Source organism: Phaenicophaeus curvirostris, chromosome 1 (genome assembly GCF_032191515.1).
Source record: "Phaenicophaeus curvirostris isolate KB17595 chromosome 1, BPBGC_Pcur_1.0, whole genome shotgun sequence".
NCBI classification, from domain to species: Eukaryota; Metazoa; Chordata; class Aves; order Cuculiformes; family Cuculidae; genus Phaenicophaeus; species Phaenicophaeus curvirostris.
Window position 1 is genome coordinate 37,212,052 of NC_091392.1, and position 18,691 is coordinate 37,230,742.

At 37.9% G+C, this 18,691-nt stretch overlaps 1 protein-coding gene across 3 annotated transcripts in view; it reads left to right on the top strand.

Annotated features, from left to right (window-relative positions):
• Positions 1–18,691, top strand: part of BLTP3B (bridge-like lipid transfer protein family member 3B) — a 54,888-nt gene that overhangs the window by 18,460 nt on the left and 17,737 nt on the right. For all 3 annotated transcript variants that reach the window (XR_011337065.1, XM_069852957.1, XM_069852965.1), the window contains 10 exons: positions 2,278–2,369; positions 3,939–4,128; positions 5,396–5,536; positions 7,318–7,488; positions 8,941–9,121; positions 10,263–10,346; positions 14,129–14,311; positions 14,413–14,531; positions 16,360–16,501; positions 17,186–17,379. Coding sequence is in view for 2 of the 3 variants with exons in the window: in XM_069852957.1 (XP_069709058.1) it covers positions 2,278–2,369; positions 3,939–4,128; positions 5,396–5,536; positions 7,318–7,488; positions 8,941–9,121; positions 10,263–10,346; positions 14,129–14,311; positions 14,413–14,531; positions 16,360–16,501; positions 17,186–17,379 (1,497 nt within the window). In the remaining variant the exon portion in view is untranslated. The remainder of the gene's footprint in view (positions 1–2,277; positions 2,370–3,938; positions 4,129–5,395; positions 5,537–7,317; positions 7,489–8,940; positions 9,122–10,262; positions 10,347–14,128; positions 14,312–14,412; positions 14,532–16,359; positions 16,502–17,185; positions 17,380–18,691) is intronic.

The window sequence follows — 18,691 nt, forward strand, 5'->3', positions numbered from 1 at the left end:
TTCCTTAGTTCTGAATCAGACTTGGAAAAGACATGTTGTTTTAAATATTTGATGTGTTTGCTAGTGACCTGCATGTAATGTACTAATGTCTGTACCACTTCTTCCTGATGCGCAGAGCTTTAAATCTGGTAATGCTGCAGTGGGATGATTCAACCTCTTAACTGTAGGATGCAACTGCCGAATTAGGAAATCAGTTTAAGCTGTGCTATTCTTAAAGATTATGTGCTTTGACCTATGGTAGCATGGCCTGATTGTTTGCTTTGCTCCTATTGAACTTACGTGAGCAATCTTTGAGGCTAAGATAACTTTCAAGGTCACCTTTTTTACATAAAGCTTTCCTTGAATAAGTGTATTAAATGGAAATTGATAACAAAAGTTTGTTCTGCAGTGGCAGACTGTATAACAGCCTTTTTGATTTATTAGGGAAGGGGAACTCAGTGGGCTAAATGCCCACCATGAGACCTTTTAATTATTAAAACATTGAACTTCCACTATTTTGGTGGGGTTTTTTTTTGCTACTGAGTTCAATTAAACTGCAACAGCATCCTCTGCATAGCATAGGGGGTAACTAGAACCCTCTTGTCCTGGCAAAGATGCTCCTTTTGACCACAGTTGCCCTTTATGAAAATCCATCTGTCAACATAGTGGCAAATACTAAGTTATTTTTGCTCATCATCCATTTCTGTTTCTACATGATAAACAATATTATTTTGAGGAGTGCTTTGGGGACACAAGGATACTATACAGAAGATTTCCCTCTCTCAAAGTGCAGTAGTTGATGGTGAGAAAAGAATAGACAGATATCTACATCTAGGTTTCTTCAGCTCATTAAATTTTCGCTCTACTGTTCTCTGTTCTACTCATGTAGTGAAGAAAATGGTTCCAAAAGTCTTTATTTAAGAAACCTTAAAAGAGTGGGCAAGCATCCAAAAATATTAGGATAACCAGGTGAAATCTTGGCTTCCCTCTGCCCCCACTAACCTCAAATGAAGGGATTGAGTTTTATCCTTGTCGTTTTTCTTTCTCTGTTTTTGTTTGGCAAGAGAAATTATTCATTGAGGCAGCCAAGAAAATAATTTTAAAATATCCAAATTTACTGTTAACAGCTAACATTTCCCTTTAAGCATCAAAATATAGTGACGTATGTATAAATCCAGAATAGAGAGTTTATGAATTTCTGGGTTGTTTATGAATTCAGGGCATTTCATGGCTTAGAGTAACACAGAAAAATGTTTGTGGATCAAGTGAATTACGAAGACGGGCACGTTAACGCAATATGACAATAAAGTTCTGTAGGTAGGGCACGTTGAATCATGAAAAATCTAAAATTGAGGGCAAAGCTTTTCAGTGTGGTTTGTCTGGCCTAAGAGAAGGTAAGTGCAGGAGTTCAGAAGGGATGGTATAAAGTCAGTAGTAGACAGGAAAGTAATATTAGCTGTTATGTTGTTAATGGGCTTCCCGTTCTGTTCACCTTGCTGATAGTATGCATTTTTAATGAAGTATGTTATAGTTCTGCTACTTAAATGTTACCTTCAGTTAAAACAGGATTTAGGTGCCTCATTCCCTTAGTTCCCATCTCCATTTTGTAAGGGTCCCACATGAAGTATGAAGAATCCAATAACAGCATACAATTTTACTGTAATAGGATGTGTTACGAATTGCACTAGAATAGGTCTTCTTAGAAATTACATGTTTTTCTTGTTGAATGCACTGAAGATTCATATATACACAGAGTGCATGCACGCTCATGTATATATTATATATATTCAGATTTTTGTGTAAAGATACAGCACAAAACTTTATCTACTGTCACAAATTTTAGTGGACTTGTTTTAAATGTTTACCAAAAAAAATTTCTGAACCTATTGAACTAGGTAGAAAACTCGGTAGGTATTAGATAATTCAGCAGAAGGACAGCCAGATGGGAAGAAAGCCCAGATGAGTGTACATTAAATCGTGCCCTCTTGAAATGCAATGTTTGAAAATGTGTGTGATGGATAAATAATACTCAGGGATCAATAATTCTGTAATCCAACAATTGACTGGCAAGGTCTGTTAGAATTCACTGTATATGAAGAAATATTAAAAAAATATAATTCTGCTGCATCACTAAAATTTATGGGCAAATTGACATGATAAGAAGTGTTTTCTGTATATTTCTGAAGAAGTTCTCAAATGTTTTTTTTTTGTTTGGTTGAGTTTTTGTTCTTCATATGCCATCTATTTACTTTGTAAAATTCTAGGTCTCAAATTTTTTGTTTGGTTTTGTTTTTCAAGTCCTTGGATAAAGTTGTAATGGAAATGAGCACATGTGAAGAGCCACGTGCCCCTAACGGACCCTCTCCTATAGCAACTGCATCTGGACAGAGGTTGGTGATGATACTTACATGTAATTGGATCAAAAAAAGTTTAGGTGACCACTTCTGAATTACTATAAAACAGTTAGATCCATTTTCAGAAGTATATGGGGTTGCAGCTTTCCATTTCCACCTCTGCAAAATATTTTTCTATTACTTGTGGCTGGAGTTACATATGTATAGTGATAATGGAACTATCAAGAACCAAGCCTAGAAAGAACATCTGAACTCTGTATGGAGCTTTCTAGGCATGTTTAATATGGGTGCAACTGCCGCATCAAAAAATTTACCAACTTTAATTGATACTAAGATTTTTAAAAAAAGTTAGAGATGTCTTACCTTCAACCTATTAGAAGAGTATATATAATGTTGGGGTGGATTTTAAAAAATTTTTATTTTTTCTTTATTTTGTCTAAAAGCAGTATTAAGGGCTATTTGTTAGTGTAGTGTTTGTATCAGCCAAATTTCACTGAAAGATTTCACACACAGCTATATGGGCCTAAAAGTCAAGTAATTTCGTGGGATGAGGTAGCTTTACATCAGTGATTTCCACACGCATCTCCCCAGTAATTTCATTTTTGTGCACCCAAACCGTTTTTCAGTGGACATAGGGACCCATAAACAGAGAAATTAATTTGATGATACAATTGCTTTTCTTATTTTAACTTCTGCGTGATATGTAGAAGTCCATGGCCCTTATGTCTTCTAGGGTACAGCTTGAAAATCATTGCCATAGAGATTCTGTGTAGGATGGAAGTTATAAAAAGGAAAGGAGTGACAAACCACATAAGATGTTCTTAAAAAACAAGTGTGTGTGTGCGTGGGGGGAGACAAAGCAGAAAATTTTAGATGTTAAAATAATATTTAAAATACAATTTTCCATTCACTAACCTAAAAATTTGAGAACATGTAGGATTTTTAGTAAAAAAATAATTGTAACTGCTTTTTTTACTTCTGAAACACACATTACTTTGGTATAGGAATTTAACCACCATTTAGGATGCCTTTCTTTTATAGAATGAAAGAAAGCAAATACTTTATACTATTTTGCATATATGAAAGATATTAGTTTTAATGGGTGGAATAACTTGGCTTATAAATACTAACCAGACCGAAATTCTCAAATAGTTATTTTGACGTGAATTATTCTTCATGTGTGCATAAGGAATAATACAGTAAACATGTATAAACATAGTAAATAATATAATATAGAATAACAAGTGTGTACACAAGATTTCTGCACAATGCTGTAGACTGTTATGTACATATGTTTTAGTTTTCATGCATTTATATGTGTATGTATAAAATAATTATCATGGGGAAATTGCCTTAATTGGTATACTTTATGGAGATGGATCTTGGTCCAAAGTGTGTTCTTTAATGACTACTTTGAGATTAGTGTCATAAGGCAGGAATTATTGTAAACTGGATCAAGTATATTTGGCAAAAACTCCTAACTGGGGAATACATTGGGAACTTACTTTATGGTTTGTTTGATGTTGTATTTCAGCTGTTTAATAAGTTTACTTTTGTGCCCTTGCATTAGGTGAGTATTTAATATGTTGACATTTCACTTTTTAGTGAATATGGCTTTGCTGAAAAAGTGGTAGAAGGCATTTCAGTTTCCGTGAACTCCATTGTAATAAGGATTGGTGCAAAAACCTTTAATGCTTCGTTTGAACTTTCCCAGCTGAGAATATATAGTGTAAATGCAAACTGGGAACATGGTGACCTCAGATTTACTAGAGTACAAGAAGCTCAACGTGGGGAGGTAAATACTATATTTTACTTGCCTTTTTTTTCTTTGTTTTTGTGGTAAAGGAGGAGGAAGTTGAGTTGCAACCTCGTACAGTGTGGGAAACTTGCTGTTACTGGGAATGGAGACTTTCTGTGCTCAGTAATTTCAGCTGTTCTCTAGGAACACAAGGATATGAAAATGGTGGATGTGAGTCATATCAACTGTCATGTCTCTAGCAGTGGACAAAGTGGATGCTTAGTGAAGACCAAAGACCAGGGCAAGCATACATACTGCTCCACCTTACATTCTCCGTTTTAAAATGCAGGCTAGGCTAGGAGGGTAGGCACACTGCATTTCTGCAAATAGTGTTTTTCAGATTACTTTGCACTGTGCCTTTCCATCTTGCTTACTTCATTGTGTGTGCCCCCTTCCCAGACGCTTCTGGCATGTCTTTCCTAAGTCTGCTTATATTTGCAGTACCTGGGCTGTACACTTTTCAAAATGACAAGATGAGAATCATGGCTGAAAAATAAGACACATAGCAAATGAACTCTTCCTCTTCCACCTTTTCGATGATTGATATTTTTTCTTCAGAGGGTAATGTAGGAAGGAGTTTTGGGGAAACTAGAATTAATGTGTTTTTCTCTTGATGACCCGCTCATTTGACATTCTCCAAGATGTTGCTGCTGGACAATCACTACTTTTCATGTATTTGATTTTCAACATCCATCTGTACTTGCTGCTCTTGTATGGTTATTCTAACATTTGCTTGCTGTGTCTTCTAGAAATCTATGTCATGGGACCAAAGTTTGTGGGATCTATATGGCATAAAATGTGCTCATTGTTTAACTTTCTCTTTTAATTGAGGTAGAACACTTCAAAAACCTCTCCTATCTAGTAGCTTTGCTTCCCTCATGGCTCTGTTCTTATATACTAGGATATAGCGTTTTGAAGCTGAACGACACAATCTTTTTTTATTTATTTTTTTTCCCCTCAACCAAAAGCAACACAAGCCACAACAATTGTGACCTTTATATTCTTCTGAATATTTCAAATGCTGCTTGTTACTTCTGCCTGATTGGAATTAGCTTAACATTACTGTGACATTCTGGAGATAAAGATCAGGGCTTTACTTCCTGACGCCTGTAAGTAGAAAAATAAGTGGCTTGTATTTGTTCTGTTCATATCGCCCTGTAGGAAGGATACATGTGATTGTGTGGGTATATATATACACATGCACATGCTTAGGTGCAAGTAAGCTGTCATATTGTATGAAGGTGTTTTTTGTCTCTCTTTAAAGGTTTTGACTTTTAAAGAAATTACCTGGCAGATGATAAGAATAGAAGCAGATGCAATCCAGAGTTCTCAGCATGAAATCATGAGCGCTCCAGTTCGACTGATTACTAACCAATCAAAAATTAGGGTCACACTTAAAAGAAGGGTAAGCTTGAAATCTTTTATTATGTTATGAATTAATTTTTAACTCATACTCTTATGTGCATATTGTAAAGGTTTAAAATTTAGGCCATATGAAATATAGAATTCCGTGAACTAGATTTTAAATAACGTAATTAGTAAGACTGTAGAGTTTTAAGAAGTATTACAGGCAGAATTTGAAGATGAAGACCTTATGCAGGTCCTACTAATGAAATTGTCTGTAGAGCTTTCAGAGAATAATAGAATCATTAAGGTTGGAAAAGACCTCGTAAGATCATCAAGCCCAACTATCAGTGCAAACCTACCGTGCCTACTAAACCCTGACCAAAGTGTCACATCTACATGTTTTTTGAACACCTCTAGGGACAGTGGCTCAACCGCTTCCTTGGGCAGCCTGTGCCCTCTCAGTGAAGGCATTTTTCCTAATCTCCAATCTGAACCTCTCCTGATGCAGGTTGAGGCCATTTCATTTTGTCCTATCACTAGTTACTTGGGTGAAGAGACCCACATCTCGTTACAACCTCCTTTCAGGTAGCTGTAGAGAGTAATAAGGTCTCCCTTCAGCCTCCTCTTAAACAATCCTGGTTGCCTAAGCTGCTCCTTGTAAGACTTGTGCTCCAGACCCTTCACCAGCTTCATGGCTCTTCTCTGGACATACTACAGCCCCTCAAGGTCCTTCTGTAGTGAGGGCCTCAAAACTGCAAAGAGTTTTTGAGGAGTGATCTCACCAATGTTGAGTAGAAGGGGACGGTCACTTCCCTAGTCTGCTGGCCGCGGTGTTTCTCATACAAGCCTCGATTCTCTTGGGCTTCTTGGCCACCTGGGCACACTGCTGCTTGTATTCAGCCAGCTGTCAGACAGCACTCCCGGGTCCTCCTCCACTACGCAGCTTTCTAGCTGCTGTTCCCCAAGCCTGTAGTTTTGCATGGGGTTGTTATGGCTGAAGTGCGGGGCCTGGCATTTGGCCTTGTTAAACCTCACGGAACTGGCCTCTGCCCACTGATCCAGCTTGTCCAGATCGCTCTGCAGGTCCTTCCTGCCCTGGAGTAGGTCAACAGTCCTGCCCAATTTTGTGTCATCGGCAAACTTACTGAGGTAACAGTTGATCCCCTCATCCAAATCATTGGTAAAGATGTCAAACAAGACTGGCCCCAAAACTGAGCCCTGGGGAATGCCGCTTGTGACAGGCTGCCAACTGGATTTAATTCTATTCACCGCAACAGTACTCTAAGTACTCTTGATCCAGCCCCACAGACTTGTGAGTGACCAAGTGGTGCAACAGGTCATTAACTGCTTCCCCCTGGATTATGGGGGGTTTATCCTGCTCCCTGTCCCTGTTTTCCAGTTCAGGGGGCTGAATACTCTGAGGGTAACTGGTCTGACTATTAAAGACTGAGGCAAAGAGAGCATTAAGTACCACAGCCTGCTTGGTGGCAGTGTTCCCTCCTGCATCTACTAAAGGATGGAGATTTTCCTTGACTCTCTTTTTGTTTGTGACGATGCATGTTGTCTTACCTTTCTAGATTCAGGCAATATTTCCATCACCTTTAAAGAAATGCATTGGCTTAAGTCCAACGCCTGCCAAACAAACTAAAAGTAAGGCATAAATATACTGTTACATAGATACCTTTCAGTTAATGAGAGGAATACAATTTAAAATAAAACATGTTTTTTTATCTATATGGAAGAAATTTGTCGTTTTTACATTCGGCATATTTTTTTAGGTATTCAATATAAGAAATTATGTATTTAATAGACCCATTTGACTTGCTTATATTTCTACAGTTAAAGGACTGTAATGTTGTGGCATCAAAACTGGTCCTGATTCTGGATGATTTGCTATGGGTTTTGACTGATTCCCAGTTGAAAGCCATGGTGCAGTATGCCAAGTCTCTTAGTGAAGCCATAGAGAAATCAACAGAGCAGAGAAAAAGCTTGGCTTCTGAAACAACACAGGTACGGTAGTTACTTGTCTCACTATATCATTATCAGATGTTCTAACATACAACACACTGTGATTGCTTATGTTAATTTATTTTAGAGAATGTTCAGTAACTAATTTCCATTTTGCTGTGTATCTTAAATTACATTGGGAATTAATCACAGTAGTATTTATTGTACCAGATTTGATGTATTGCTGTTAATTGCAGGAAACAGAAAAGTTTTATTTCTTTATCCACGTACAGAGTGTTTAGACTTTGTGTTTACTTAACAGTTGATAAAGTGTTTAGTAAATTTACTTTCCAAATAATTTCTGGTTATTAATCTAAAAAAAAAAATAGGCACAGTAAGGTAACCTTAATGTGTGGATAAATGTGCATACTAAAATGATATAAAGTGCTCATCTAGTTTGTTTTCATATTAGTGGAAAATCAGCTCTTAGTAAGAACTTCCCTTCATGCAGATCTTTTGTTGGAGTATATAGTGAAAAATATTTCTACTTCTAACATATTTCTGGTGGCATAGGTGTGATGTTGATGCTGCATGTAAGATAGCCTTAAGTAAATCTTGGTTGTCTTTTAGCACATATGACAGACTAGAACAATTGGGCTTTGTGAGTGTTGGGGGAAAGGATGTCATCTTGTCTGTGAAGAAACTGCACAAATGCATTGATAAAAGATATGTCCTATAAAAATAAAACATGATTTACTACTAAGACTTACTGGGTAAAATCTCTTGTGTAGAATCTTGGACTAAAGCTAGTGTCCTCTAATGGAGACCTTCAGTTCTTTCGGTGGTCCTGATCTCACAGAATCATAGAATCACTTGGTTGGAAAAGACCTTTAGGATTATCAAGTCCAACTGTACCTGTCCACTACTAAACAATATCACTGAATACTTCATCTACCTGTCTTTTAAATACCTCCAAGGATAGTGACTCAACCAATTCCCTGGGCGTACCTTACGATGTGATTTGATGGTTTAGCTACAGCAGTCTAGTGGTTTGATGCTACTGAGCAGGGAGGTCCTGATTCATCAGTTCCCTGTACTTGCATCTCACCAGTTCCCTGGTACTGGCTCATGTTTTGATGCTATTGTGATGTATTTGGGGGAACTAAACTAGAAGAAACGAGCCTAACAAAAAATTGATAGTTTTCTGCTGGCCTGAAGAGCTTGCCATAAAAATTTGAAAATTACCAGTGCTGCAAATGACAAGGATGTAAAGGTGTGGGGGGAAAAAGGGGAATTGAGGATGAGCTGACATTGCCTCTTTGTGACATCTAGCCATTAGTTTAACTTGGCTATTCTAAAACAGCACACTTAAATCACAGTAATCATCCAAGGTGGGTGGGTATGGTGCAGATTTTTTCTTATTTCAAAGGCCTGATTTGAGGAAATAAAAGGATACTTATCACTTGAAAGGAAGGATAAACTCTATAAATCAATATGACTAAATATTGTTTTCAGAGCTCTGCCCCTGCGCCCAGCTCCCAGCAGGTGAAAGCGCACCAGACAACAACAGCACCTGATCAAAATGATGCAATAGTAAAATTGTTTAATGATTTTGACGTTAAGGAAACTTCTCATCACTTAGTAATTTCCCATTTGGACCTACATATATGTGACGATATCCATTCTAAAGAAAAAGGTAACTTTTTTTTTTAAAGTAGCGTGGCTGTGAACTTTTTATTGTCTTTACTGTGTTACTCGAAATGTCTTCTTACGTTAATCAAGAGCGTGTCTTTATTTTAGAGGAAAATTGAGAATTGTCTTCCAGTGTCTGTAGACACATTTAAAATTGTCTAGCTTTCTCTATCAGGACAACGTTTTATTATTAAATGTAATTATTTTAGGATAAAAGCCATAAAAACTGCTAATAGTGTCAGTGGCTTCAGTCTTTTCCTGCCTTCTAGGAAATAATTCTGTTCAGTCTGATTGATACTTTTATTTCTGTTACAAATTTGCTGTCAAGAATGCAGTGTTAGCATTACTGTGGCTTGAAAAGATGGCTGTACGGTCTGCTTCTGTAATACTCCTTATAAAATACAGACCAATAAAAGAGCACCACTCTTTGTGTTACTGATTTAGAGAATTTGGTGTGCTCTGCAGCAAACTGAAAGAATGGAACAAGTGTACTGAAGTCTTCTAATTTTATGTGTTATATTTGTATTTTTTCAAATGAAAAGTTGTTGCAGTGTGCCGTATTTATAATTAGGAAAAAAAAAGACTAATGACACTCCTTTTATGCCTTTTAAAAGTGATCAGAAAAGAATGATGTATCGGTGTGTACGCAAGAAGCTGACTAGTCACTGCAAAAATATACAGAGGCATACAAGGTCTGCTGAAGAAAAGAATGTGGAAAAACTTAGAGTTTAATGAATGTATTTCCCTGATGAGGGAAGATACCTGCAGAGCAGCAGAGCATAAGCTTGACTGGCTAGAGGTGTATTTTTGTACATGCAGTGTATTGGCTGCAGTTGGGATTTACCATTCTTAGTGAGATCTCTTTGTTTGTCCTTTACTTTTGGTCATGAAGTTTAAAATTTAGCAGTGAGGAAATCTGAACCAATGATGACGAAGTGCAGAACAGTGACAGATTTCTACAGGCTGATCTTTAGAAACCAGTGAAGACCAGCTGAATGAAAATTGTGAGGGGAAGATAAGGAGATTGAAAGGAGAGCCAGTAAAGGGGAGGAAAAAGTAGCTGTTGGGTGTTAAAAGGAGTGCAGCATGAGAGCTAACATGCTATATACAATGGCTGCAGGGCTGAGCATTGTTTTGTTTTACAGACCCAAATAGACGTGTTACAGGAGGGGCCATGCAGCTTTCCTTCAGCTGTTTAACAGTGGACTATTATCCATTTCACAAAGCAGGTATGAAAGCAAGCTTTTATGAATTACCTGTGAGTGTAACTATCTTGCTTAAATACTAAAACGTTTGTATGTATATGGCTTGGATAATGATGTTCTAAGTGTTTGATATACACACTTTTTAAGTTTCCATCTTATGCAAAACTGAACAAGAGCAGCAACCTGGAAACCAATTTGATTTCTGTTGAATGAGGTCTTTTAAACCTAATGCTTTTCTGACATGGAAAGAATTGTGTGTTGACAGGGGAGGGCAGTACAGTGAATGGAGAATTCACTGACTGGATATGTGCAAGAGTAAGATGCAGTCGTTTAATCTGGCAGGCTTTTTTTTTTCCATCTAGAAGTCTATCATTTTATGGCCATTTCCAAGCAGTGTTTTGGGTTTCTTTGTTTTGCTAAGCAAGATTCCAAGTGTGTAGAGGTTCTATTGTGGAGCCTTTTTTTACGTTTGCAGGGAATTGTTATTAAACAAGTGTTGGCAATTTTCTAATAAGCATTTCTTACAAATTATTACTAGTAATTTTTTGTCAGATATCTGAAAAAATTTAGAAGAGACCATATAGGTTTACTGTTGAATTTGAGATCAAAGGCAATCCAGTAGATACTTGTGATGTTGTTTGCCTTTCCTCTATTCCTGTGACTCTTGTCAGACTGTTTTCTGGTTTTGAACCTCTCTGGGCTAAGGAGTATTTAGAAATGGCTCTTTTCCTATAGTCTGCTTGAAAATTGTGATTAATCCTTCAGGAAAAGGCCTATTAGTTATCTTTGCAGATGCGGTTCTTGTGGGGGTTTTTGTTGTTGTTTATTTGTTTTTGTAACAGATCCCACCTAGAAAGATTGTGAAGGGAGTCTGAGGTACAGTAACTGTAAAGTAAATTTCTAACTTGTTGAACATCAAGCTTTCCAATGATAGCCTTTCATAGTACCTAAAAAAAAAAAAGAAGCAGGTTGTGTGTCCATAGTGTGTGATAACTCTAACATAAGCCAGACCGATACTGGATGTTGTAAACCTGCCCACACAACAATTGAACTCTTTACTAGTCCTCCCAGACCTTCTCTCTCGGAAGGTCTCGCCCACATCTGTTATCTGTGCAGCTGATGTGTTGCTGGATGATGATCAGAGGAAGCTGCTGCTTTGCCGTATTGCAGGGCATTTTGCAGCACAGGAAATTGTTGATGAGGCTGATATATTGAGACAATATGAGAAACTGGAAATCATTTACTTCCTAGGCAACCAGCAATAAATTCAGATGGTAGAAACATCAGCATCGGCTCCATGGAAATATTGTTTTCTTTTGATAATCAGGCCTGTCTCTTCACTTTGCATGGATAAATGTGGCAATGTTATCTCCATATGTCGACTTGTAGAATAGATGAGGATGGAAGGCACTTCTGAAGACTCTGTAGTCCAGCCTCTCTGATTAAAGTGGCATCAATTAAAGTAAGCTTCCCAGGATTGTGTCCTGGTAGGTTTTGAACAGCTGCAAGGGTAGAGACTATACAGCCTCCCTGGTCGACCTAATCCAGTGTTTAACCACCTTTACAGTTAAAAAAGCTTTTTTAAAATATTTAAGTGGAATTGCTTAAGTGTTTTTTCAGCTTGTGCTAATTGCTTCTTGCCCTGTCACTGGTAGCCACTAAGAGGAATCTGACTTTCCCCATCTTTACTTCCTCCATCAGGCATTTATGCACACTGGTAATATCTCTCTGAACCTTTCCTTTAACAAGAGATGTTCCAGTCTTTTAAGTATCTTTGTGATCTTTTTCTGGGTGCGCTTCAGTAAATCCCTGGCCTTCTTGTACTGGGCAACCCAGAACTGGACCCAGAAGTCCAGATGTCATCTCACTAGAGTTGAGCCAAGGGCAGGGATCACTTCCCTTGACCTGCTGGCGATGCCTTTCCTAAGCATCCCTAAGCATGTGCTTTTGGCTTTGTTTGTGTCAAGGACACATTGCTGATTCATGTTCAACTTGTCTCAGGTGCTTGGGTTTTTTTGGTTTTTTTTTTCTCCCTTTTCTGCAAAGCTGCTTCCCAGCCAGTCAATCCCTAGCTTGTACTCCAGATGCTGAACTTGGATTTCCTGTTGAAGTTCATGAGATTACTGTTGAGTCACTTTTTATTAGCCATTTGATCTCCCCGAGAGATCATCACCATGTCAGCCATTGCTCCTAGCTTTGTGCCATCTGCAAAACTGTTGAGAGTGCACTCTATCCCATCATCCAGGTTATTAATGAAGATGTATTGGCCCAGAGAGTACACTACGGATGACTCTCTCCAGCTGGACTTCATGCTGCTGATCCCAGCCCTTGAAGACCAACAGTTTAGCCAGTTTCCACTCCACTTCACTGTGTACTTACATAGTCAGTACTTCACCATTTTGTGAGTGTGTTACTGCCAGTATTGAAATCCTTGCTAAAGTCAAAGTAAACAGCATCCGCTGCTCTCCCCTAATCTATCAAGCCCATCATCTCATAGTAGAAGGCTGTACTCATCCTCAGTGTAAGAACTCAAAGCCTCACTAAGTCTCAAATGAAGTAAGCTTTCAGTTGCTGGTATTTAAACAGCGATGTACCACTTCAAAGAAGTTATTTGTATTGCATCCTTATTATTGAACAGGTTAGACTGTCTTTACAGGGGCTGTTTAAAGAGATTTCAGTTTCTTTGAGGTTTAAGTACTCAACCAACAACGACATGTTAGGAATAAAAGAATTTCTGCTGGGCTTTTGTTTAAGGCTGTGTGCTGTAGCACTGATTGAACTTACCTTCTTGTTTGTGTGCCACGAAGGTGCTAGAGAGCCAAGATAAAAAGAATACATTTCTGAAAAGTGACCAGGAACTTCTTAGAACGTAATTCTGGCAGGAAAGATGAGCTTGGAAAAAATAGAATCATAGAATAGTTTGTGTTGGAAGGGACCTTAAAGATCATGTAGTTCGAACCCCACTGTGATAGGCAGGGACGCCTCCCACCAGCCCAGGCTGCCCAAGGCCCCATCCAGCCTGGCCTTGAACACGTCCAGGGATGGGGCAGCCACAGCTTCCCTGGGCAACCTGTGTCAGTGTCTCACCACCCTCACGGTGAAGAAATTCTTCCTTATGACTAGTCTAAATCTTACCCCTCTCCAGTTTATACCCATTGTCCCTAGTCCTATCACTACAAGCCTTTGTAAACAGTCCCTTCCCAGATTTGTTGTAGCCCCTTCAGGTACTGGAAGGTCTCCTCAAAGCCTTCTTTTCTCCAGGCTGAAAACTCTCAGCCTATCGTCGTATGGGAGGTGCTCCAGCCCTCTGATCATCTTTACAGATGGACCCGTCTGGACCCATTTCAACAGTTCCGTATCCTTCTTATGCTGAAGATTCCAGAACTGGACACAGTACTCCAGGCAGGGTCTTGCAAGAGAGGAATAGAGGGCTGCAAGAACATTATTCTGTTACTTGCTCTCACATTTTTTTTTCAAGTGAAACATCTTTTGCATGTTCTCACATAGGAAATTAATGTGGCATCAGATTTCTCTATACTGGAAATATTCCATGCTGTTTTGATTATTGGTTAGTGGTGTTAAAAGGCACGTGGCAATATTATGGTGTTGTCTGAGTGGATTTGTGAAGCAGTGAGACTTGTTTTTATGTAGTATATAACTTCTATTTGAACTTCTGTTGTTCTATAATTACAGGGTACAATGAGATTATATTTTGAAGAGGAGTTGTGAAATAGTGGAAGTTCGTTACTGGGCTAGAAACGAACTTCCAAATGAGTTAATGTTATCCCCATTCCTCTTCCTTGCAGGAGATAGCTGCGATCACTGGGTGCATTATAGTGATGCCACTAAAGCCAGAAGTGGATGGGCCAAAGAATTATTAAATGAATTCAAAGGCAATGTTGAATTGCTTAAGCAGGCTGTGAAGGATCAGGTCATAGAATCTCCTCCCAAATCACCACCTGCTGCATCTCCTCAGAATTTACCAACAGGTACTTTGTTTGCAGCACTAATGCTTTAATTCCTTAAAATGTTAAAACTGTTCTAAAAAGGCTGTTCTTTTCAATGATTCCATCACTATTCTTTCCTACAGGCAAGGAACAGATACCGAAAGGAACATCTAGGGCTTCCTCTGTATCTTCCCAACAACCAAAGGGCAAACTGATGTCTAGTCCTATTGTGGTTAGACTTGCAGATTTCAATATATATCAGGTACATATCTTCAAGTTAGTAAAACTTGGGCTACTTTGCCCTTAACTGTTACGTAACTATGTTTTTTAAGGGTCAACTCTGAAGCCCATTGAAATTAATAAAAGTCTTTCCATTCATTATTGGATTAGACCTTTATGGGCCTGCTTCTGCTTGGATATTTTCTTACCAACTTTATGTTAGATTATACCCTATCACAATTATGTTTTGGATCCAAATTGTGCTGTTCCCCGAATTCTGACATTTGGAATTTCATTTCTTCATTGTGCTGTGTTAGGTACCCAGTATTTTAATACGTGGCTTTGTATTTCATGGTTTTGGTTTTGGCATCTTTTTTAAAGTACACGGGTTATTTTTTTTAAATGTTAAATTGAAGGGTTTTAACATCTTTTTTTTTTTTCCCCATTCCCTCCCTTTCACAGTGATATTTTGAATAGACACTTTAACCATTTTCCCCCTGCACGCATTTATTTCTGTGAATAGTTTTTGTTGCTGACTGTGGTCCAAATTCGTTCTTTGATGCAGATAGGAGGCAACTGGAAGTGAAAAGGGGCATATGTCTAAGGCAGAATAGTAGTGGTACAGGAAGATCTATTCTAAATTTTGGGCTCTAATAAAAATGCTTAGTGTGTACCCTTTAATTATTGTGATTTCTACTTGCTGTTGTTCTAATTTTCAATACTTCTTTGCCATATCGCTTCTGGTAGAGTGGGAAGTTGGGCTTGCTGCCAGGAGCTTTCGTCTGGATTTGAAGTGGTTTTATATCTTTTTGTACTGTTTGTGTTTTCAGTTGCCTTCTACTCTTCAGATGCTTGTCTTCTCCCTGTACAAATACATTTTGGTTTTTTTTTAATTGTCCTTATTTCTGTAGAATTCACAAAAAGCTGTTTTTCTGAATCAGTCTGTTATTACTTCAATTTTTATGTCTGTTAATACAAAGATGTTTGCAGCTTGAAAACAGCTACACAGAGTGAAGCAGGCTTATAAAGGTTATGTATTCATTATTTCCAGTGAAACTAATACATCATCATATATTCAGTATTAATAAGTTGGCTCATTTAAAACTAGCAGTCTGACCTACTAAGTGTTGAATGAAAGAGCTTTGTTTTGGCAACATGCTTTTTTAAACTAGGGCACATTCCAGCATTTTAAGGTCAAATATATATTAAAAGTTGATCTATCTTTCTTGTTTCGTAATTTACATTGCAAGGAAATGGAAATGAAGGATTAGTGCTCTACAGCGTCTTTATTCTTCTGTGAAGTATACCTTTAGGCATAGCCAAGTGCACATCTATGCTAGGTGCATGCTGAACACCTTGCTTAACCGTGTACAGTTGAGAGCTGGCCCATATACTGGAATCTGTCCTTATAACAGCACAAGAACTTCCTAACCCTTGTGTAATAAACATATCTAGCTTACCTATCCCTTATCTACATATGGGATCCTTTTGGACAGATGATATGCAAATTTACCACGTCTTAGCATAACTGGTTATATAGGAGCTGTATTGTTTGCAGTAAAGATAATGGATTATTCTAGGCTTCTACTGAATGCCTTTGAAAGCAAGCTGCTGCCTCCTGCCTCGCATGAAGGAAAGGGATCTGGTACTGTTAACTTCATGTAGTTTTCTTGTGAAACTTTTTTATGCAGATTGCTTCTTCTAAAAAGAAATTAGGTGTTTTTCGTTGTGCTTTGTGTAGTCTGGGATCTACATCTGAGAGCACAGGATTGTTACCTACCCTACTAGGGGCAGTGCCTTGCAACTACAAATGCTTAAGGATTCATAAAAATGTAATGTATTAATGAAGTTAATCTTTTTATCTTTTATAGGTTTCAACGGCAGACCAGTGTCGTTCTTCCCTTAAAGCTCTGATCTCTTGCAATAAAAAGTCACTTTATCTTCCACCAGAAATGCCAGCTATTCATATTGAATTCACTGAATATTACTACCCAGATGGAAAGGACTTCCCTAGTAAGACTTTTTTTGTACCAAACCATAGATTTTGTATGTTACCTTCACCTTTATGAACCTTAATACTGATTCCACGTTTGCAGTTGGAATAGTGACTTTCTAAAGCAGAAAGAATACAACTCTGCTCCATTTCCTCAGTGCTTGCTCTTGGCAAACTCCTATAAGTACTGCTTTTTATAAACATGTTTTTTAATCTGAAAACACTCGCAGCATTCTTACAAAGACAAATTCTTCGTTCTCCAGCATAACATATATTATTTCTGCCGTTACCTTGTGTGGCTGCATAAAATTGCTCAATGGCAGCATAAAAGAAATCAAAACTATTTCAGTAGTATCTAAGATGCAAGAAGTCTCTGCTGGAGTTATTTTTATTAATGTGTCATGGGGCTGGCCCTGTTTTATATACAAAAGTGTCAGTGGTTTTCTTTGGGATGGGAGTTGAGGACAGCAAATCTCCTTGGTCCTGCTGTTACTTAGTAATGAGGACATTCTTTCCTCTCTTCAGACTTCATTCTATTTTAATATTAGCTTTTATATTAAAAAAAATCAGTTACTTGCTTGGAGGTATCCCCTGACTATTTATGATAAAATATAAGTCTGCACTAATTTTTAAAACAAATGAACAAAACCCCAACCCCTAAGTGTTTAATTGTTCTCATGATTTTGTTTTATTTTCTCTTTTAGTTCCATGCCCAAATCTGTATGGCCAGCTGAATGCTTTACAGTTCACCTTGGATGAGAGAAGTATTCTTTGGCTAAATCAGTTTGCACTGGATTTGAAACAGAGTCTTATTCAGTTCATGGCAATGTACAAGTTAAATGACAATTCAAAATCAGATGAACATGTTGATGTTAGAATTGATGGATTAATGCTAAAGGTATGCTGTCATTTTTGGAGGGGGCTGTGGTTCTTCGGAAGAAAATACTTTCTGTCTCGTTCTGAAAAGCTGTTGGCCAAGCAGCTTAAGGAATAAATGAACAAATAAATAAACAGACAATCCACGCAATAAGCAATGCTGGTTTGGAAAACTATGCAGAATATGATGGTTTAAAGATGACATCTGTCTGCCATACTGCTTCATTTGTGTCCTGGGAGCACTTTGGTTTGGTATTGAATAGGGGTATCAACAAGTTGTTTCACTGTGTTCAATGAAACTGACACAGCAGAAGGCAACAAAAATTGAGCACTGAAGTAAAAATAACTATCAAAAATCTCATGTTTGCAGTCTATATTAATGCAAGGGCCCTGCCTTGCTTCTGTGGCTGTCCTATAACAAAACTCTTGTCTTGTTGGTGAACACATAAAGTAAAGAAAGCACTTCATCTGAAGGCTTATTTCCTTCTCCAAAACCCATTCTCACCGTTTTGTTTCACACTGGGCTTTGGCTGGGCTCTCTATATGTTTATTCCAGAGAAGCAGCGCTTGTTAATGCAGCTGAACGTCATTTTTGCTTCCCTTGTCATCATCTTTTGAGCAGAAGGATTATTGAGCAGATAAATTTCCACTCCACCTCCCTTGGCTTGCACTGGGCATTGGTTTCCAAGTTTCAGAGGTGAAAAAAACAATGAATCTTTATGATGGTGCCCCCAGGAGAGGTTTCAAGGGTTCCAAAAAGTCAGTGTAGGGAGAGATGGTTATCTTTCTAAGGCTCTTGATGCATATTTTGATAGGAACGGTTGGACTCGATGATCCGGTGGGTCTCTTCCAACCTGGTTATTCTGTGATTCTGTGATATTTAATGGCACATTAAAAGGACATGGTTTGTCCTGAATGAAAACAGTTAGTGAGAGCTAACAACAACACAACTACAAATACTGAATTACTGTAATATTGAGTTACTGTATGTGAATAGCCAGCTAAACTAGGAGAAAAGTAAAAGTACTCTTAAGTGCCTCAAAACTTAATTCATATTATTTCATCCCTGTCTTAACTGCATTATTTTTATTCTAGCAAATTATGATTCTTTTATTATTGATGTGCTTGATGTTTCTGTATCATATAGTTGCATATTTGGTTAAATTGTCCTGAGTCCTTTTATTTACATGAAGAAACTACTTCACTCCTATCTTTCAAGTGCCTTTAGGATTGGTATTTTTCTCTGATCTTGTTTCAGCATATTATGACAGAACGCAGTATTGCTGATAATACCAAAAGTAGTGGGGCCAAGGTCCATGTTAGCAACATCAGAT